Source organism: Bombina bombina, chromosome 1, assembly GCF_027579735.1.
Source record: "Bombina bombina isolate aBomBom1 chromosome 1, aBomBom1.pri, whole genome shotgun sequence".
Lineage (NCBI taxonomy): Eukaryota > Metazoa > Chordata > Amphibia > Anura > Bombinatoridae > Bombina > Bombina bombina.
In genome coordinates this window covers 1,100,645,830-1,100,669,845 of record NC_069499.1, presented here as the reverse complement: position 1 = coordinate 1,100,669,845, position 24,016 = coordinate 1,100,645,830, and the positions used below count along the sequence as shown (strand labels likewise).

Here is a 24,016-nt window from a genome sequence, read left to right as displayed (position 1 = left end):
TACATCAAAATGGTAGAATTTAGTAAATGTATGCAAAGAGGACCAAGTCGCAGCTTTGCAAATCTGATCAACTGAAGCTTCATTCTTAAAAGCCCACAAAGTGGAGACTGATCTAGTAGAATGAGCTGTAATTCTCTGAGGCGGGGCCTGACCCGACTCCAAATAAGCTTGATGAATCAAAAGTTTCAACCAAGAAGCCAAGGAAATAGCAGAAGCCTTCTGACCTTTCCTAGGACCAGAAAATAAAACAAATAGACTGGAAGTCTTCCTGAAATCTTTAGCAGCTTCCACATAATATTTCAAAGCTCTTACCACATCCAAAGAATGTAAGGATCTCTCCAAAGAATTCTTAGGATTAGGACACAAGGAAGGGACAACAATTTCTCTACTAATGTTGTTAGAATTCACAACCTTAGGTAAAAATTGAAAATAAGTCCGCAAAACTGCCTTATCCTGATAAAAAAATCAGAAAAGGAGACTCACAAGAAAGAGCAGATAGCTCAGAAACTCTTCTAGCAGAAGAGATAGCCAAAAGGAACAACACTTTCCAAGAAAGTAGTTTAATGTCCAAAGAATGCATAGGCTCAAATGGAGGAGCCTGTAAAGCCTTCAGAACCAAATTAAGACTCCAAGGAGGAGAAATTGATTTAATGACAGGCTTAATACGAACTAAAGCCTGTACAAAACAGTGAATATCAGGAAGTATAGCAATCTTTCTGTGAAATAAAACAGAAAGACCGGAGATTTGTCCTTTCAAGGAACTTGCAGACAAACCCTTATCCAAACCATCCTGAAGGAACTGTAATATTCTAGGAATTCTAAAAGAATGCCAGGAGAATTTCTGAGAAGAACACCATGAAATGTAAGTCTTCCAAACTCTATAATAAATCTTCCTAGAGACAGATTTACGAGCTTGTAACATAGTATTAATCACTGAGTCAGAGAAACCTCTATGACTTAGAACTAAGCGTTCAATTTCCATACCTTCAAATATAATGATTTGAGATCCTGATGGAAAAATGGACCTTGAGATAGTAGGTCCGGCCGTAACGGAAGTGGCCAAGGCGGGCAACTGGACATCCGAACCAGATCCGCATACCAAAACCTGTGTGGCCATGCTGGAGCCACCAGCAACCCAAAAGACTTCCATGATGATTTTGGAGATCACTCTTGGAAGGAGAACTAGAGGCGGGAAGATGTAAGCAGGTTGATAACACCAAGGAAGTGTCAGCGCATCCACTGCTTCCGTCTGAACATCCCTGGACCTGGACAGGTATCTGGGAAGTTTCTTGTTTAGATGAGAGGCCATGAGATCTATCTCTGGAAGCCCCCACATCTGAACAATCTGAGAAAACACATCTGGATGGAGAGACCACTCCCCTGGATGTAAAGTCTGGCGGCTGAGATAATCTGCCTCCCAATTGTCTACGCCTGGGATATGCACCGAAGAGATTAGACAGGAGCTGGATTCCGCCCAGGCAAGTATCCGAGATACTTCTTTCATAGCTTGGGGACTGTGAGTCCCACCCTGATGATTGACATAAGCCACAGTTGTGATATTGTCTGTCTGAAAACAAATTAACGGTTCTCTCTTTAGCAGAGGCCAGAACTGAAGAGCCCTGAGAATTGCACGGAGTTCTAAAATATTTATTGGTAATCTCGCCTCTTGAGATTCCCAAACCCCTTGTGCTTTCAGAGATCCCCAAACAGCTCCCCAACCTGAAAGACTCGCATCTGTTGTGATCACAGTCCAGGTTGGGCGAACAAAAGAAGCCCCTTGAACCAAACGATGGTGATCTATCCACCATGTCAGAGAGTGTCGTACATTGGGATTCAAGGATATTAATTGTGATATCTTTGTATAATCCCTGCACCATTGATTCAGCATACAAAGCTGTAGAGGTCTCATGTGAAAACGAGCAAAGGGGATCGCGTCCGATGCTGCAGTCATGAGACCTAAAACTTCCATGCACATAGCCACTGAAGGGAATGACTGAGACTGAAGGAGCCGGCATGCTGCGACCAATTTTAAACGTCTCTTGTCGTTCTGAAAGCCTAAAAAGGTGACCCTTGTCTGAGGAATCAAGAAACTTTTTGGTAAATTGATCCACCAACCATGTTTTCGAAGAAACAACACTAGTTGATTTGTGTGAGATTCTGCAGTATGTAAAGACTGAGCTAGTACCAAGATACCGTCCAAATAAGGAAACACCGCAATACCCTGTTCTCTGATTACAGATAGTAGGGAACCCAGAACCTTTGAAAAGATTCTTGGAGCTGTTGCTAGGCCAAATGGAAGAGCAACAAATTGGTAATGCTTGTCTAGAAAAGAGAATCTCAGAAACTGAAAGTGTTCTGGATGAATCGGAATATGAAGGTATGCATCCTGCAAGTCTATTGTGGACATATAATGTCCTCGCTGAACAAAAGGCAGAATAGTCCTTATAGTCACCATCTTGAAAGCTGGTACTCTTACATAACGATTCAAAATTTTTAGATCCAGAACTGGTCTGAATAAATTTTCTTTCTTTGGTACAATGAATAGGTTTGAATAAAACCCCAAACCTTGTTCCTGAGGAGGAACTGGCATGATTACCCCTGAAGACTCCAGATCTGAAACACACTTCAGAAAAGCCTGAGCTTTTACTGGATTTACAGGGATGCGTGAGAGAAAAAACATCTTCTCACAGGAGGTCTTACTTTGAATCCTATTCGATACCCTTGAGAGACAATGCTCTGAATCCAATGATTTTGGACAGATTTTATCCAAAAATCCTTGAAAAACCTTGATCTGCCCCCTACCAGCTGAGCTGGCATGAGGGCCGCACCTTCATGCGGATTTAGGGGCTGACTTTGGTTTCCTAAATGGCTTGGATTTATTCCAATTTGAGGAAGGCTTCCAATTGAAAGCAGATTCCTTGGGGGAAGGATTGAGTTTGTTCTTCATTCTGACGAAAGGAACGAAAACGGTTAGAAGCCTTAGATTTAACCTTAGGTTTTTTTATCCTGAGGCAGAAAAACTTTTTCCCCCAGTGATAGTTGAAATAATAGAATCCAACTGAGAACCAAATAAATTATTACCTTGGAAAGAAAGAGATAGTAATCTAGATTTAGATGTCATATCAGCATTCCAAGATTTAAGGCACAAAGCTCTTCTAGCTAAAACAGCTAAAGACATGGATCTAACATCAATTTTGATAATATCAAAAATGGCATCACAAATAAAATGATAAGCATGTTGCAGTAAGCGAACAACGATAGATATGTCAGAATCCAATTTGTGTTGCGCCAAATTTTCCAACCAGAAAGTTGATGCAGCTGCAACATCAGCCAAAAAAATAGCAGGTCTGAGAAGATGACCTGAATATAAATAGGCCTTCCTTAGATAAGATTCAAGCTTCCTATCTAAAGGATCCTTAAAGGAAGTGCTATCTTCCATAGGAATAGTGGTACGTTTAGCAAGAGTAGAAATAGCCCCATCAACTTTGGGGATTTTTTCCCAAAACTCTATACATTTTACTGGTAAAGGATACAATTTTTTTAAACCTTGAAGAAGGAATAAAAGAAGTACCTGGCTTATTCCATTCCCTAGAAATCATATCAGAAATAGCCTCAGGAATGGGAAAAACCCCTGGGGAAACCACAGGAGGTTTAAAAACAGCATTTAAACGTTTATTAGACTGAACGTCAATAGGACTGGTTACCTCAATATCCAAAGTAATTAACACTTCTTTTAATAAAGAACGCATATACTCTATTTTAAATAAATAAGTAGATTTGTCAGTGTCAATGTCTGAGGAAGGATCTTCTGTCTCAGATAGATCCTCATCAGAAGAGGATGAATTATGTTGTTGGTCATTTGAAATTTCATCAGCTAAATGAGAAGTTTTAAAAGACCTTTTACGTTTATTAGAAGGTGGAAATGAAGACAAAGCCTTCATAATAGAATCAGAAACAAGTTCTTTAAAATTTACAGGTATATCATGCACATTAGAAGTTGAAGGAACTGCAACTGGCAATGTACTATTACTGATGGAAACACTATCTGCATGTAAAAGTTTATCATGACAACTATTACAAATGACATTCGGTGGAATAATTTCTACAACTTTACAACGAATGCACTTAGCTTTGGTAGAACCGATGTCAGGCAGCAATCTTCCAGCAGAAACTTCTGAGGCAGGATCAAATTGGGACATCTTGCTCAATGTAAGAGAAAAAACAACATATAAAGCAAAATTATCTATTTCCTTATATGACAGTTTCAGGAATGGGAAAAAATGCAATAGCATAGGCCTCTGAAAGAAAAAAAGAGGCAAACAAACAAGGGGTATTGAAATAATGAAAAGAATTTGGCGCCAAGTATGATGCACAACGTAACGTAAAGTCTTTTTTGGCGCCAAAAATGACCGGAAATGACACACTTGCGTCACTAATGACGCCGCTGTGTGAAAGGTCTCGGCGTCACGTATGACGCCGGAAATGACGAAGTTGCGTCATAAACGTACTTTTTGCGGCAAAAAAATGTTCGCACCAAGAATGACGCAATAGAGTTTAGCATTTGACGCAACCGCGGGCCTAATACCCGCAATTACAAGAATTAGTCAATTGAAAAAAGACTAAACCCCAGGTAAGAAATACATTTCTTAAAAATGTTTACATTCCCAAATATGAAACTGACAGTCTGCAGAAGGAAATACATTAACCTGACTCATGGCAAATATAAGTACAATACATATATTTAGAACTTTATATAAATGCAGAAAGTGCCAAACCATAGCTGAGAGTGTCTTAAGTAATGAAAACATACTTACCAAAAGACACCCATCCACATATAGCAGATAGCCAAACCAGTACTAAAACAGTTATTAGTAGAGGTAATGGTAAATTGAGAGTATATCGTCGATCTGAAAAGGGAGGTAGGAGATGAATCTCTACGACCGATAACAGAGAACCTATGAAATAGACCCCCGTTAGGGAAATCATTGTATTCAAATAAATGATACTCCCTTCACATCCCTCTGACATTCGCTGTAATCTGAGAGTAATCGGGCTTCAACAATGCTGAGAAGCGCATATCAACGTAGAAATCTTAGCACAAACTTACTTCACCACCTCCATAGGAGGCAAAGTTTGTAAAACTGAATTGAGGGTGTGGTGAGGGGTGTATTTATAGGAATGTTGAGGTTTGGGAAACTTTGCCCCTCCTGGTAGGATTGTATATCCCATATGTCACTAGCTCATGGACTCTTGCCAATTACATGAAAGATAGATATATATATATATATATATATATATATATATATATATATATATATATATATATATATATATATATATATATATCTCTTTACTGGCAGAGGAATTCAGAAAGGGTTAGATTGCTTCCATCCTGCTCAGTTGGTAAATGCCTTGACTACAAAAAAGCCTGTGAGGTAGCTCAGTTGGTAAATGCCCCGACTACAAAAAAGCCTGTTTAAAAGATCCAAGGTCACAGGTTCAAATCCCGGCAAGGTCGACTCAGCCCTTCATCCTTCTGAGGTCGATAAAAAAGTGAGTACTATTAAATTGGGTAATAATAATAACAACTATTACTATTCAGCTGCCAATTTGGTTAATTCCGAGAGCAAGCGCTTTGAGTCCCACTGGGAGAAAGGCGCTATATAAATACTAGTTATTATCCTGAAAATTTCAAAAGTTCTTAAGATCAAGGTCAAGCAGCAGACATTGGGGACAACAAAACTACAGACCGGCAGAGGGCAAAAGTGACTCTCCACTGCCCGAGATAACCGTCAACTCATTTGAATGTCATTCAACAGCCATATGACATCAAGTGACCTAATAATAGAATGGCAAATGGCAGATTGGGTGAAGTGCAAGATTAGGATTGTTCAAAAAAAGGATCATAGGAGTAGGGTTGAATTCTTGCAAAGCTAAAAAAAAAAAAAACCCTTCTTCAATGAGAAGAAAAAAAGAGCCAGGATGAGGTTTGCAAAAGAGCATAAGGATTAGACCATAGAGAAGTGGAGTAAGGTCATCTTCTCTGATTAGTCCAATTTTCAGCTTTGCCAAACACTTGGTTTTCTAACGGCTAAACAGCGACCTGGAGAGGCCTACAAGCCACATCTGGGGGTGATCTGGGGGTGCTTTAGCAAGGCTGGGATCGGGCAGATTTATCTTTGTGAAGGATGCATGAATCAATCCACGTACAAGGTTATCCTGGAAGAAAACTTGCTTCCTTCTGCTCTGTCAATGTTCCCCAACTCTGAGGATTGTTTTTTTCTCAGCAGGACAGTGCTCCATGGCACACAGCCACGTCAATCAAGGTGTGGATGGAGGACCACCAGATCAAGACCCTGTCATGGCCAGCCCAATTTCCATTGAAAACCTCTGGAATGTGATCAAGATGGATTGTCACAAGCCCTCAAACAAAGCGGAGCTGCTTGAATGTTTGTGCCAGGAACTGTGAAAGACTGGTGGACAGCATGCCAAGACGCATAAAAGTTGTGGTTGAAAATCAGGGTTATTCCACCAAATACTGATTTCTTAATGCTTGTCAAGTTAAAACATTAGTGTTGGGTTTAAAAACAAATATGAACTTTTTTTCTTTGCATTATTTCAGGTCTGAAAACACTGCATTTTTGTTATTTTGACCAGCTGTCATTTTCTGCAAATAAATGCTCTAAATGACAATATTTTTATTTGGAATTTGGGAGAAATGTTGTCAGTAGTTTATAGAACAAAACAAGATAGTTCATTTTACTCAAACACATACCTATAAATAGTAAAACCAGAGAAACTTAATTTTGCAAACAAAATTCCCCCGCCATAAAATCGCACCCAGAAACGTTCCAACCCACGTGTATATCTTCTCGCCCCAATGGGCAAACCTGTTGTGGCTATTACTGATAATAGTGCATAATGCTTATAATAGCAATTTACTTAACAATATACCGTACAGCTTATGTAATTAAAGTAGTGATTACATTTATAAAATCAATAATAAAATAATTCAATTTCATCCTATGCTAAATGCAACAATGTTATTTATTTACTGGTATTGAGAAAATCCAAAATGTGATTCTAAATGTGATCTAAACAATTTAATACTGATTATGACTACAACTGCTGTTGAGGCAGATTAGTCATTAGACAGTGCACAGTGAGTGTGTTTTTAAAATTTCTAGGGCAGTATTATCATCCACTTAAGCTGTCTTTTTAAATCAATGATCAATAAAAGTTAAATTTTAACGTACAATATTTCTCAAGTTGGTCAAGGCACAGTAATTCAATTATAATATAGAAATAAATGTTATAACAGTGCATAGAAGCATTCTTTTTTTCTAATGACTAATCTGCCTCAACAGCAGTTGTAGTCATAATCAGTATTAAATTGTATTCCTATGCTTACGCACTGCTCCTATAGTGTTTAACATGATTTACTGATATATATAACAGATAATATTACAAAACACTATAAGAGTAACCATAAATCCCCATCAATACAAAAAGGTTCTAATATTCTTTTTTCTGTGTGATCTAAACAATAACTGATTAGTGCCAGTAGCCTGATTATAGAGAAACTTTCTGGAATGGTTTATCATTATATTGTAAAGTAGAGATTTCTTCTTCACATCCAGCACCCTGTATGGCTAGATAAACAGATTTTGATCTAAAATGTGCCATTCTAATATTCTTAGAGAGACATCAAGAGTACCGATTAGCCTTTTTAGATAATCTCATCAGACCAAAAAGCTTTAGGAAACCGGGCCTCAAGTCTCCTCCCATAGGACGATTAGAGAAGAGGAGAGAACAGGGGAGAAACTGTATATTGTAGAATTATCATGTGAGTGAACATTTTGTAGTTTTAAATAATAAATTATATATATATGAAACAGACTTATTCAGAAAATTAATTTTTAAAAATAAAATTCAATTTAAAATATTTCAGTGTTGATTTCTTCTTCACATTTGCATTGTGTGGCATCATTTGGAGTTGCCTCATGTGAACTGCAGCACAAGTATTAGCCCTATGTGAATCGTGGGGCGTGAAACTGCTTTTGATTTAAAGGAACAGTCTAGTCAAAATTATACTTTCATGATTCAGATAGGGCATGCAATTTTAAACAACTTTCCCCTTTAGTTTCATCATCAAATTTGCTTTGTTCTTTTGGTATTTTTAGTTAAAAACTAAACTTAGGTAGGCTAATATATAATGTAATTAACCCTTATGCTCTGAAAAAATACGTTATAGATAATGAAAAAGTTCTATCTAAGCAAACATTGGTTGACTATATATGAAAAGGAAAAGCAGTGGTTAGCTAACATGTTAAAACAAAATGCATGATTGAAATAGACAAAATGTAGAGATGTGACTGTCCTTGCTGTTGAAGGGGTACCAATACACTAATGGAAGCTAGCTGAACACATTGGGTGAGCCAATGACAAGAGGCATATATGTTCAACCACCAATCAGCAGTTAGCAACCAGTATTGCATTGCTGCCCCTGAGTCTACCTCGGTAAGGGAACAAAGCAAATTACAAATTATTGATTTGAAAAGTTGTTAAGAATTCCCTGCTCTGTTTGAATCATATACATTTCATTTTACTTCACTGCCCCTTTAAATTTGAGGTTGCAGGCTTGCTCATGTGGGACCACACTGCAAAGTCTCAGAAACTGCAAATTGATAAACCAGTCATACAACTGTCTAGGAGTCAGGGAAGGAGAACTTTACCATCAATACAGGGAGTGCAGAATTATTAGGCAAATGAGTATTTTGACCACATCATCCTCTTTATGCATGTTGTCTTACTCCAAGCTGTATAGGCTCGAAAGCCTACTACCAATTAAGCATATTAGGTGATGTGCATCTCTGTAATGAGAAGGGGTGTGGTCTAATGACATCAACACCCTATCAGGTGTGCATAATTATTAGGCAACTTCCTTTCCTTTGGCAAAATGGGTCAAAAGAAGGACTTGAGAGGCTCAGAAAAGTAAAAAATAGTGAGATATCTTGCAGAGGGATGCAGCACTCTTAAAATTGCAAAGCTTCTGAAGCGTGATCATTGAACAATCAAGCGTTTCATTCAAAATAGTCAACAGGGTTGCAAGAAGCATGTGGAAAAACCAAGGCGCAAAATAACTGCCCATGAACTGAGAAAAGTCAAGCGTGCAGCTGCCAAGATGCCACTTGACACCAGTTTGGCCATATTTCAGAGCTGCAACATCACTGGAGTGCCCAAAAGCACAAGGTGTGCAATACTCAGAGACATGGCCAAGGTAAGAAAGGCTGAAAGACGACCACCACTGAACAAGACACACAAGCTGAAACATCAAGACTGGGCCAAGAAATATCTCAAGACTGATTTTTCTAAGGTTTTATGGACTGATGAAATGAGAGTGAGTCTTGATGGGCCAGATGGATGGGCCCGTGGCTGGATTGGTAAAGGGCAGAGAGCTCCAGTCCGACTCAGACGCCGGCAAGGTGGAGGTGGAGTACTGGTTTGGACTGGTATCATCAAAGATGAGCTTGTGGGGCCTTTTCGGGTTGAGGATGGAGTCAACCTCAACTCCCAGTCCTACTGCCAGTTTCTGGAAGACACCTTCTTCAAGCAGTGGTACAGGAAGAAGTCTGCATCCTTCAAGAAAAACATGATTTTCATGCAGGACAATGCTCCATCACACGCGTCCAAGTACTCCACAGCGTGGCTGGCAAGAAAGGGTATAAAAGAAGAAAATCTAATGACATGGCCTCCTTGTTCACCTGATCTGAACCCCATTGAGAACCTGTGGTCCATCATCAAATGTGAGATTTACAAGGAGGGAAAACAGTACACCTCTCTGAACAGTGTCTGGGAGGCTGTGGTTGCTGCTGCACGCAATGTTGATGGTGAACAGATCAAAACACTGACAGAATCCATGGATGGCAGGCTTTTGAGTGTCCTTGCAAAGAAAGGTGGCTATATTGGTCACTGATTTGTTTTTGTTTTGTTTTTGAATGTCAGAAATGTATATTTGTGAATGTTGAGATGTTATATTGGTTTCACTGGTAAAAATAAATAATTGAAATGGGTATATATTTGTTTTTTGCTAAGTTGCCTAATAATTATGCACAGTAATAGTCACCTGCACACACAGATATCCCCCTAAAATAGCTATAACTAAAAACAAACTAAAAACTACTTCAAAAACTATTCAGCTTTGATATTAATGAGTTTTTTAGGTTCATTGAGAACATGGTTGTTGTTCAATAATAAAATTAATCCTCAAAAATACAACTTGCCTAATAATTCTGCACTCCCTGTATAATGAAAACTTTCTATCTAAGCAATATATATGAAAAGGAAAAGCTGTGGTTAGCTGACATGCATGAATGACATAGGCAAAATGTAGTGACTGTCCTTACTGGTAGAAAATGAGTCTCTGTATCTTGCAATATACAAAGGCCACTAGCATACCCAGAGAAACCAACTGAAACAAACATGCCTCTGTTTTTGTACTGCATGATGGGAGTGGATATTCCGTCCAATAAATGCTAAAGCAAAAATACTAATTCATACAGTAAAGCATTGAGATCATGTTTAAACAATAAGAGATCTTCCTAAATTGTAGTTGGTCAATTGAATTAAAGGGACATAAAAGTCAAACAAAAAAATAAAATAAAAAACATTTTTTGTATTTAAAGGGATTAAACACATAAAGCCAGAGAAGCAATGCATTACTGGGAGCTTGCTGAACACATTTGGTGAGCCATTGACAATAGATAAATGTGTGTAGACACCAATCAACAGCTTGCTCCCAGTAGTGCATTGCTGCTCATGAGCCACTGCCTACTTGGGTATTTATTTAACAAAGGACACCAAAAGAATAAAATAAATTTGATAACAGAAGTAAACTGAAAACACCTGTAAAACAGCATGCTCTATCTAAACCATGACATTTTAAATTTTGACTTTCTTAAAGGGACAGTATATACCAATTTTCATATAACTGCATGTAATAGACACTACTATAAAGAATAATACGCACAGATACTGATAAAAATCCAGTATAAAACCGTTTAAAAACTTACAGAGAAGCTTCCAGTTAGCTCTGTTTAAAAGGTTACTGGAGAGTGAGAAATAAGACCCTCCCCCTTCCCCTGCATATGAAAAGACGCTTTACACAAACAGAAGCAAGCTAGAGTAGGTATACGTCGGTATTCTCCTAAACCTTTGGGGCTTGGTTAGGAGTCTGGAAATCAGAGCAATGTTATTTAAAAATAAGCAAAACTATACATAAAAAAAAAAAAAAAAAAAAAAATTATGGGCTTTATAAATAGATCTACAAAACACAATAGATCTAAAAAAAAAAGTGCCCAAACACTTTATGGGCTTTATAAATAGATCTACAAAACACAATAGATCTAAAAAAAAAAGTGTATAATGTCCCTTGAAGCCTTTAAAACATTTGAAATCGTTTTTAAAACAGGAAATGTATGTTTGTGCACAAACCATGCCTAGGTATAGATTACTCACTGTCTGATCAGAACAACTTTCAGGGCTTTTTTTTCTTTCTACTTTTAATTTTTCAAACTATAACATTTAAAAATGACACTTTCATAGTCAAGAAGAAGAAAAAAGAAAACAAAGGGACAGCATACATCAAATGTAATATAACTGCATGTAATAGACACTACTATAAAGAATAATATGCACAGATATTGATCTAAAAATCCTGTATAAGACCTTTTAAAAACTTACTTAGAAGCTCCCAGTTTAGCATTGTTGATGAGGTTAGTCTGGGACACCTACCGAAAAAGGCTAGGAAAACAAGAAGAGCGGACACCACCCCCCTCTCCCTGCATATGAGAAGGCAGATAAACAAGAGCCAGCAGGGTCTGTAAACGCTCGTATACGTCTGACACTGTGGAGCTTGGTTAAGAGTCTGAAAATCAGCACAATGTTCTTAAAAAAAAATAAGCAAAAACTATACATTTATACAAAAACACTCCCAGATGGGCTGTATAAATGGTCATCTATAAAACATTTCTGCAAAGAAAAATCTAGTGTACAATGTCCCTTTAATTACATAGAAAACCTGTGAATTCTTGAAAGCTTTTGGAATGCAGCATTTTGATTTATGAATACACCGGGTTCAGTTTCCGGGCTTAAAGGGACACTCAATCAAAATTAAACTTTCATTATTCAGATAGAGCATGCCATTTTAAACAACTTTCCAATTTACTTCCATTATCTAAATGTGCACAGTCTTTTTATATTTAAACTTTTTGAGTTACCAGCTCCTACTGAGCATGTGCAAGAATAAGTGTGTATGCATTTGTGAATGGCTGATGGCTGTCACATGGTACGTGTATGCATTTGTGAATGGCTGATGGCTGTCACATGGTACAGGGGGAGTGGAAAAAGACATAACTTTTAAAATTGTTAGAAAGAAAATCTACTACTCCTCATTTGAAGTTCAGACTAAGTGCTACTGCATTGTCTTGTTATCTTGCATTTGTTGATTATGCAAATCTGCTGTGTTGACTGGTCCTTTAAGACACAAGGAAAACTCGCTCCTGCATAATCACACAGCATAGCAAAACAATTCAGGTGTACTCCCTCTTCCTCGGCTGACTAACGTGGCAACTGCGGAATACAGAAACATTGGTGGTAAACATTGGAGAAAAGCTTCTGTTATGTATTGCTGTGCTGTGCTTTGGGCTACACTAGTGTAGAAATCTTATCAAAGCAAAAAACACACTTTTCAAATGTTATCAATCTTTTCCATTGCTTATTAGTGAGAGATTAGTGTAACCGTAAAGCGGCTTTGGAGCATCAGCATTGAAATGACTGCCAGAGTCCCTAGAGACATATTGCTACATAAGGAAAGATATAATCGAACTGCAGGCAAACAAGTTCTTTACTAAATGTAGCTTGCTCCCGCTCTGGTCTAGTAGCGGGAGCGAGCTACATTTAGTCCAATAGCGCGACCAGGCATGCTGTAACTAGCAAGCAAGCCTGTAAAGCGCTTTGGATATCCAAGACCCGCTCAGTAGATCCTGGAGTGGAGTCTAACTTTAGACTAAAAAATCTGCAAATACTTTTAATTTTTTAAGTTACCGCTAAAATAATGTTATATAATTCTGCACTGTATGCAGAATTATATAACATTATTCTGAACTTTTACTATCCCTTTAATTTTCTTGGTATCCTTTGTTGAAGAGGTACCAATACACTACTGGGAGCTAGCTGAACACATTGGTTGAGCCAATGACATGAGGCATATATGTTCAGCCATCAATCAGAAGCTAACTCCCAGTACTGCATTGTTGCTCCTGAGTCTACCTAGGTATGCTTTTCAACAAACGATACCAAGGGAACCAAGTCAATTAGATAATAGAAGTAATTTGGAAAGTTGTTAAAAATTCCCTGCTCTGTTTGAATTACACACATTTAATTTTTACTTCACCGTCTCTTTAAATTTGAGGTTACAGGTTTGCTCATGTGGGCCCACAACGCAAAGTTTCACAAACTACAAATTTATAAACCAGTCATACAACTGTCTAGGAGTCAGGGAAGGAGACATTGCCATCAATATAATGTATATGTATACACATACAAAGAAAAAACTGGAAATGGACTCATAGGGTTGAACTGGATGCACATTCCATTACCTGAACAGCAATATCAGAATAAACTGAACAACATGTTCTTCCCCCAGAACAGACAGAGCTAAATCCATTAGGGGTTTGCTACAAATATTAAAAAAACACTGCAAAATAAAAATCTGCTCACTTGTGAATAAAAAGCAGCATGCTAAAACATAAGACAAAACTAGATGAGGCTACTGAGCAGGACTCTCAGCTAGTCAAGCACAGGAGTCACACAGCCATGCAGCTCCCAAGCAGAAATTGGAGGAAAGGGTTAAACACAAAAGGGCCAATATATCAATGTGCGGACGGACAATGTAACAGATCTTGTCCGCTGCACAACAATAAATGCCGAATGCTTGTGCAATACCGCACCCTGCACATTCACAGCCAATCGGGGGTGGCAATCAACCTGATCATATGCGATCGGGTGGATTGCTGTCTGCTGCCTCAGAGGTGACGGACAAAATAAGAGGCAGCGGTCTTAAGACCGATGCTTCTTAACTCCTGTTTCCGGTGAGACTAAAGGTTCGCGCGGAAACAGAGGCATTGGGGCCCATACAGCGCTTGATGGAATCTGCCCCATAGGATCAGTCATTCAAAAAATTACATGCCTTAAAAGGGACACTATAAACTCTAAAAAAGTCAAAATGAACTGTTCATGATTCAGATAAAGTTTTAAGAGACTTTCCATTATCAAATAGTAAAGTGTTTTATATGCACACTTTATGAGGCACCAGCTTCTACTGAGCATGTGCAAGAGCTCAGTATATAGGTATAGGTGTCTGTAATTGGCGGATGGCTGTCACATGGGGCAGCAAATTAATGAAAATTTTGTAAAATAAATAAATCTATTGTTCATTTAAAATTCAGGAGTAGGGGATATAGCATTGTTTTTATTATGCATCTTTTGATTATACCATGCTATTGAATTTTGAGTTATATTGTGTTATTTGTGCATTAGAATGATCATTAAAGAGCAGGTGACCACTGCCAATATGGCAAAAAAACAAGTGCAGGCGATGTGCCTCCTATGCATGCTCGGTATGTCATCAGATATTTATGCAAAGAAATGCTTCTAATTGAAATTGTTATGTGCTTGCTGTGTATTTGTAATGCCACTTGTATCTACATTTATAAAGGAGCAGACACCATACATTTTCTAGTGCTTTAGGGGCTAGGATTTTAGAAAATATTTTTTTATTGTGTACCCATCTTTGGAATCAAATTAGATTACAGCAACTATTGTTTTTTTTTCTATTCTGGTTACTGCTCTCATATTATACAAAAATAAAAGCTCCTAAAAAGTCAGGGCAGGCATATGAATTTGAACATACGTAGAGGTGAACTTAAAAATGATTGTCACAATATCCTCTCCTTTATTGTAAAGGTGTCACTCCCTCCCCTTTAACAAAGAATTAATTGTCCCCAACAGATCCCTCCTATAAGCCCCCAGAGACATGACACATCTAATACACATCAGCTCCCCCGCAGTGACAGACGTCACAGGGAGAGAATCAGCTTTCCTGCCCAAAACACATGACAATAGCTTAGCCGACTGTCTGAGCCTGAAGTCTCTAAAAGGGATCATACTCACTCAATCTGTTTTTCTGACTGGATCAAAAAGTGTCACCTGCAGGTGTTAACTAATATAAATAACATATACATTAGAAAGGATACATTTACAGATAATAAAGCAGATTTACAGTTTAACCACTCAAAAGTGCCAATATCTAACACTAGGTAATCAAGGAAAATTAGAAAAAAATACTGGTCGAGAGAGATAGGTAAAAACAAACATATACACATCTTCACTTGGGACATGAGACCCATTTTTTTTCTTTCATTATTTAGAAAAAGCATGCAATTCCTAACACCTTTCTAATTTACTTCTATTATCTAATTTGATTAATTCTCTTGATATTCTTTGTTGAAAAATATATCTAAATAGGCTCAGTAGCTCCCAATTGGTGGCTGCACATAGATGCGTCATGTGATTGGCTCACCCATTTGCATTGCTATTTCTTCAACAAAGGATATCTAAAGAGTGAAGCAAATTAGATAATAGAAGTAAATTGGAATGTTATTTAAATTGTATTCTCTATCTGAATAATGAAAGAAAACATTTGGGTTTCATGTTCCTTTAATTCAGTTAGGCACAAATAATTTATCATGAATTCAAACTTTTTAAAAATATTAAACATGTAAAAAACACATTAAAATAATATTTTTTTATATAAATATATGACACACATACTTCAGTGAATAAAAAATATTGCAGAGATGCTAGAGAATAATGTTATAGTACATATGACAAACAATAGCTATATTTGCATAGTGGGCGTCATGTGGCATTTTAGAACTGTTTTGCAATATTTATGAACACAAAATAAATGACTGAAGGCAAAAACCCTTTAAAAAGTCTCTTGATTACCTTATATGCTTTGCTGAGGCTAATTAGGGACACTAGTCAAGCAATCGCTGTGTAGAATGCTTAAAGGTCAGAGTTGTGAATCCTGCATGGTATATTTCAGCCTATTGCAAGAAACCTTGAAAATGAATAATAAAAATGCACTGCAGAATTTCACTATACATAAAAATGTATGTTATTGAGATTACTGTTTTAAAGGAATAGTCTAGTCAAAATTGAACTTTCATGGTTCAGATAGAGCAGGCAATTTTAAGCAACTTTCTAATTTACTCCTATTATCAAATTTTCTTCGTTCTCTTGGTATCTTTATTTGAAAAAGCAAGAATGTAAGTCAGCAAATTTTTTGGTTCAGCAACTGGGTAGTGCTTTCTGATTGGTGTCTAAATGTAGCCACCAATCAGCAAGCACTACCCAGGCGCTGAACCAAAAATGGGCCGGCTCCTAAGCTTTCAAATAAAGATATCAAGAGAATGAAGAAACATTGATAATAGGAGTAAATTAGAAAGTTGCTTAAAATTGCATGCTCTATCTGAATCATGAAAGTGAATTTTCACTAGACTATCCCCCCTTTAGTTGAGGGTGGACTAAGCTCTTTTGTTGAAATCATATTCAGAGACCAGCCAGCATAAAATCTACATAATGATATTGTAGATAGCTAGATCTCTGATGAGCAAGAACTATGTGTATTACAGATATTTATACTCCTATAACCAGGCATTTTATGCATGTTTGTGAGCAGTGACATATAATTAAAATGTGGTAGATAATAACGTGGGAATGTAAGACACCCAAGATTTGTGTAAATGACTTCCAAGAAATGTGTGTCTCAGCTCTAAGGAACCCCAAAAAGGCCATGCTACCTGAACATAAGACTATGCCTGACATAACTGACTGCCAGAGGTCAATCGTTATGACAACTGGTAACCAACTAAATAAAACCACCCTTTTATTAGCAGCACGGCTCAAGTAAACTGCAGTGCAGTAAGAGTTAATGTTTGCATATTACGAACCATTTGTTGAATGTGTTTACAGAATACGTGACTTTGAATAGTACCCAGAATACAATACACACAGCTGGGTGACAATTACACACATTTTTACAGTATATTAAAAGCCATATTTACTCAGAGGCTTTTTTTGTAAAATAAAGAACAAATGCATATTTGAGACAAGAGCGCACAAGACAGGAAGAGAGGAGTATACTCCTGTCAGACAAGACTCGACATGCCATGTGCAGTTGGTGTGTCAGAAACATACAGCCCCAGGAACTCTGTGATCTTTTGTCAGCATATTATCAAGAGTGCTTCTCTTTTATCCTGCATATCTTATCCCCACTAATACTTTATATCTCTCTAACAAAGTATTGCTGCAGAGCAGAACTGTACTGTGACCAATGTTCAAGACAGATCCAGTTTTTATACTTCAGTTAAACAATGGGGTGAAATAGGTAAAAATGACTGATTTTAAAGAAGGCTATTGCTTGAGTCATTGCTCCACATTGATTATTATTAGTATGTAGCAAATATTGTATACTTTAAGGATAATCTACCTGATCTTCAAATGTCCCAAACCTGCCAAAACCATTGTGCACAACCCTTTTAATGTAATATAAAATATATACACATATGTAAAACAATTAACAATGTAGTAATTTGCTTTATTGAGCATTGATTGTTTACTAAAATAGTCACAAGACCAGTTGAACCCCCTTTTTATCACAAGACAAATAATGTATTTTAATTAGAATCAATAAAGTTCATAGCGATGATCAGTGACTAGCAATGTTATCACAAATGTGACCAGACGACCACTAAGTAACTAATTACTTTATTGTAAAGCTTAGTTACTTTAGTAAGGCAGTCCTATAATTTCCTAATTTGCTTATCAGATAACACACAATAACAAACTGCATGATGCCACTCTTGGATTAGAAGGGACTTTAAAACATTCCCAGGTTTCCTATATTTTACAGCAGAGCATTCAATATCCTTATATTGAGATAAACCATTGCAGATTCTGACAAAATCTTCACATGCATTCGCATTCTTGATGGTAGCTTTCTGTGGACCTTAAAGGGACATGAAAGAAACCGATTTTTTTTTCTCATTATTCGGATAGAGAATACAATTTTAAACAACTTTCCAATTTACTTTTATTATCTAATTGGCTTCATTCTCTTGGTATTCTTTGTTGTAGAAGCAGCAATGCAAACTTGTACTTACTGAACACATTGGGTGAGCCAATAACATGAAGCATAAATGTGAAGCCACCAATCAGCAGCTCCTGAGCCTACCTAGATATCTTTTTTTCAACAAAAGATACTAAGAGAACAAAACAAATTAGCTAAGAGAAGGTAATGGGAAAGTTGTGGAAAATCACATGCTCTATCTGAATCATGAAAGGAAAAACATCAGAAACACATAATAATAATAATAATAATAATAATAATAATAAACAGTTCCATGCTTCGCATTTGGTAAATGTGTATTAGTTCAAATTTTTGTTAAATTTTATATATTTAATATATACAGATAAATTCTTTAATACTAATTTTTCTTGCATATTTTATTTAAAACTGCTTATCTAATTTTATTTTGAGATATCCCGGTATAAGCGATTTGTGCTCCACAAAAAGTTTGCATATACCTGCTGTGTACTAATATAACCATGTTTTCTGTGCAAAACTGGGGAATGGGTAAGAAAGGGATTATCTATTTTATAAAATAACAAAAAAAGAGTTGACTGTCCCTTTAAATCCTCAATCCTAGAGGGTGAGTGTGTGTAACAATAGAGAGTGGGGGGGGGGTTTCTTTCTTTCTCTCTCTCTCTATATATATATATATATATATATATATATATATATATATATATATATATATATATATATATATATATATATATATATATATATATATATATATATATATATATATATATATATATATATATATATATATATATATATATATATATATATATATATCTCAAGCTGCAGCAGACAGTGTTTGCTCAAGTTTTTACCCTTTATGCAGCTGAGCAGCCAATTGTAAAGTGAACAGTTCAGGTGATAAAGCCATTAAACAGTACATAAAACAGCACAAACACTTTAACACACTTTATTAGTGCAAAGAAATACGACTTTCTGGTAATCACGTTTAAACCCCTACAAAAGAAGTTAAAGATTAATTTGTTCATGCACACCAGGATTGTTCCCAGTTGGTTCTTCCCAGTTGCTGCTTCTAACTGGCTCATTGTGTGTCCTGTTCAGGAGTGGCGTTGCCACTCCTGAACAGAAATATTACTATATACAGAGACAGATTTATATAAATTTCATTCAGTGACGTGTAATGAAGATTTCACAATTTAAAACCATTGTTTCTCAGAAAATGAGGATGCTTCTGGAAAAAGTGTCTACATCACATACAATATATATTTTACTGCAAAGTCCCTTTACATTTTCCTATATGTAAAATATGTCTAACCTATGTACAACATAAAACTACAGTTTTACTGTTACAACCCAGGTAATAGTATACATTTCTAATGACTGCTAAAGCTTGCAGCCATATTGTCTAAACTGATTTATACAACAGGTTTTAAAGGAATGCTTACCCCCATGCACAGAAATATAATAATCATTCAAAAAAACAAACCTTATTGTTGGGTGAACAGCAGTTAGTCCATTTGGCAACAGAAGTTAATTTGTTAGCAGATGGTTTTTAGATTAGAGGCCCAAGACAAAGTGTCAGCCAGGCCACAAGTTACATTTTTCCTAAAACAAATCGACCACGTTCCAATACCATTTATCCAGTCTGTATTTTATCTATTGTGTCTACAAATATCTTCTGGCAGCATATTTTTTCAGTAGTTTTAGTGAAATTATATTTAGAACATTGAATGTCTTACTTTTTTTTCTAATAGGAAATATTTAATTTTGCACGAATTTCTCAAACAAGAAACTGTTAAACATCTAATTCACTATCCAAATTGGAAACACAGCAGTTACATGCCAGTTTGTGTGACATTTATTACTTGTATATGTGAGGGGGTTTTTTATTACTTTTTAAACGGTTAACTGAAATTTAGTTCACTGTTATATCAAAGTCAAAGTTAAATTGTATTGGTATATTTGACATATTTTCCTTATAGCAAATAGACAATTTGTCATTTTGCTTTGTCAGAAAATTACAAATGCTGTTGCTGTCAGGGCCTTGCGAAACAAATGTTGGCAAAACTGCCATAGAAACCAATCTTTAAAATGTTTACTCTGCCATGATATTAAAGGGACACTGAACTCAAATTTTTTTTCTTTCATTATTCAGATAGAGCATGCAATTTTAAGCAACTTTCTAATTTATTCCTATTATCAATTTTTCTTCATTATCTTGCTGTCTTTATTTTAAAAAGAAGACATCTAAGCTTTTTTTTTTTATTCAGAACTCTGGACAGTACTTTTTTTATTGGAGGATGAGTTTATCCACCAATCAGCAAGAACAACCCAGGTTGATCACCAAAAATGAGCCGGCATCTAAACTTACTTTCTTGCATTTCAAATAAAGATACCAGGAGAATGAAGAAAATTTGATAATAGGAGTAAATTAGAAAGTTGCTTAAAATGTCAGTCTCTATCTGAATCACGAAAGAAACATTTTGGGTACAGTGTCCCTTTAAGGTTAAAGGGGCAGAAAACAAAAATATATACACACACATTTCTATTTTACAAAATAAATAAATGAAAATAAATAATGCTACACCTTTGAAGTAATGATGTATGTGTGCAATGATAAGTTATCTTTCTATAACTACTTGCAAATAAATTATATCAAAACAAAGCATAAAAATAAAAGTACAGTGTATGTCCTAAGGGTTATTGCCCTAGATCTCTTACAAAGCATAAGAATTCGCCAAATTCACCAGTGAGACTAATCTCTCTGATTACAGTATTCAAAGGCAATTTATTTTAGCTTTAATAAATCATTTCCACTGAAGAAGTAGGCATTGGAGGACCTTTCTTGAAACTGAATGCCAAATGAATCTAATTCAAGACATGTTTGTAATTAATTTCCATCCATACGCTTAGCAAAATAATAAACACATCTGCGTAGCACAAACTCTACTACCACTTTCTCACAAATCTCATAGCAAGTCTGGGAAAGTAATGAGGCTTTAGTTGCAAACAAAAAAAGTTGTGACAATTATGTCAGGATTAAAACTGATTTGGAGAGCCTGTTCAGCAAGATCATCTGTACATTATGTTTCATTGCAAAGTTTTCTTTTTCAACCATATCCATAGGTCAAAAGGTGAATTCAAAATTGTACGTGCAACATTTGAGATACAGTATATTCTTTTTAAATTTGCCATTTTAATAAACAAACACAATATCATGACCAAAACATTGCAGGTAGAATACACCAAAATCTAGCCTCCCATAACACCCCTTCAGCACATTGTGGCCAGCGATCTCGATATCAGGGTTAACCCCCTTGGATATTGGAGAAAGCCCTTAACTAGATTTCACCTTTTGGGCAGTAATGTCACTTCAGAGTAACTGCTGCCAGATTGTGCCTAATTGGGGTAAAATTACAAACAATAGTTCTTAAAAAAAAATAAAATAATAATACACAAAAAGTTTTTTTTACATATATATTACTGCCAGTAATATGTCTCCTTTAGCTGCTATGGGTCACTTTAAAAACTTTTCATGATTCAGACTGGCCATGACATTTTAAACAACTCAATTTTTTTTTGCTTTTGTTCTTTTGGTGTTCTTTGCTGAAAGCTAAAAATAGGTAGGCTCAAATACTGATTTCTAAAAGTTTGAAAGCCACCTCTAATCTCAGTGCAATTTGACATTTTTCGCAGTTAGACAGTATTAGTTAATGTGTGCCATATATATATATATATCATTGAGCTCACTCCCGTGGAGTCAGCACTGATTGGACAATAACAAAATATAATGCAGTCACGTATTCTTTTACAATTTGAAAAGCAAAACTGAAGTAGTTAGTATAATAACCACGACCATGTAAAACAACGTTTTAGAAACACAGTAAATAAAACTGCCAACAACGTAATATTCAAAATATAAATGTAGAAAATATAGCACAACGTAAATTAATGTGCAACTGACATAAAAGTTACTTATGACCCTGTGCTTAGCAATTCAAACAATTCACAACTGTCCCTGTGTTTGTGGGATCCATAAAGATATGACAAGGGTTCTGTTTGCAGAACTGTTATAAGATTTTACGAGTGAAGTTTTCAAGACATAGGAAAAAAAACTATTAGTTTGAGAACAACCCTAAATGGGTAAAACGTTGGTAACACTACTCCTGCAAAGCTTATCACAGTTAGGCAGACTTTACTCGGTACCATCTATATTACTATAGAGAAAGCAGTTAGCAACAGGCTGTTGTGTCCCGTCCCCCCCTCAGTACCCATTCTTACCCGTCAGCCATCTTTTTATGTCCCCTTCACATGGTCTGGAGCAAAAACTGGATAATCAGATAATAAATCCCCAATGTTAATGTTCAAGTTAATACCCAGATCCCGATTGGACCAGCTGAGATCCACTGTGTACTGGCTAACGCAACGAGCCTGTACATACAGCAAAAGTCTTCCTCACTCTGTTCAGTGACTCAGGCTCTCCCTTCCCAGGCAGGATGTGTAATCCGACTCCACTCTAAGTCCACCCCCTCTCCTGGCCTGCAGAGCTGGGACATGAATTACATTCCCTGCCGCACAAAAGAGACTTGGAGAGGAAGGAGGGAGGATTAACCACTCATCTGCCAGGAGGGATTAGATGATAATGTGCACTGTCCTGCCTGCCGCTTCTGGCCTAAAAAGGGTTAATGGCTATAGCCTAGGAGAAAGTCCCATGTAGCTGTCATGAGATCTTTGTTCCTCAAAGTACTTTCCCTTTTTTGAAATTGTCATCCATATCATTGATTTGCAAAACACAGGTTTATTTGTTTGCTTGCTTATATTTTAAAGTATCCATATATACTATATTACATTTCACATTTAGAGTTTTAGCCAAGCTTATTTAGCAGTTTTGTTACAAACTGCATTCTCTAGGAAGGTTGGTGATTTGTTTTGTTTTAACGTTTGATGATGATTATGTGAGGGATAATGTGCACTTTGTGGCTCTGGGCACAACTATACTTGTTTTTATTTATTTATTTACTTACAAAAGAAGGTGTCATAACAACAAAAAGGCTGTAAGGAGCACAACACACATATCAAACAACTTTTGAAATTGAAGGTATTACCTCCTTCCCCTATCTTGCCTGGGGCTGTTCAAAATACACATCAATGCAACCTGACCTGAGGTGTCTGCTGAACACAACATCACTTAGGCCTATGGGCTCCAGTATGTGGTACTTTTAGATGTGGGGGCCTATATAAGAGGGTTTTGCGTTTTGTAAAAATATAATACAAATTTGGAATGGTCGGGAGAATACAAAAATAGAATTTGATGTGGCTAGTAGTGTCTTTTAAATTTGATTAGAAATATTTTTTTGTGTGTAATATGCTTGTTTTTGTTAAAGCTTTGTTTAAAAATGTTATATCCAGTCCACTTTAATAACATACTGTGCATGTGACTAGGGTTGCCACCTCAGCCATTTTTTCATGGACACTTATGAGTTACACATGCTTCAGGGATGCAGGGAGGAACATGAATAGTGCTGTCCAGAGGTGCAATTCATGTTCCCCTCTGCACCCCTGCAGCATGTGTAACTCATAAGTGTTCAGGAAAACATGGCCGAGCCCGAGGTGTCAACCCTACATATAACATATTAGTGTCGGCACTTAGACCATGAACTGAATAAGGATGCATGTGAACGGATTAAAAAAAAAAAAAAACTTGCAAAGTGGCGTCTAACTAATTTAAAATCTCATTTTATTCCGTGTAACCCTCATGTCACTACATTTTTCCCCCAGTGTAAT

The 24,016-nt window shown here is 36.5% G+C and overlaps 1 protein-coding gene across 1 annotated transcript in view; it reads right to left on the bottom strand.

Annotated features, from left to right (window-relative positions):
* LOC128643557 (rho GTPase-activating protein 39) overlaps positions 1-22,725 on the bottom strand; it is a 231,139-nt gene extending 208,414 nt beyond the window's left edge. The window contains exon 1 of the mRNA XM_053696430.1: positions 22,514-22,725. Within this exon, the coding sequence (XP_053552405.1) occupies positions 22,514-22,524 (11 nt within the window). The 5' untranslated portion in view covers positions 22,525-22,725. The remainder of the gene's footprint in view (positions 1-22,513) is intronic.
* Between the last annotated feature and the right edge of the window lie 1,291 nt (positions 22,726-24,016).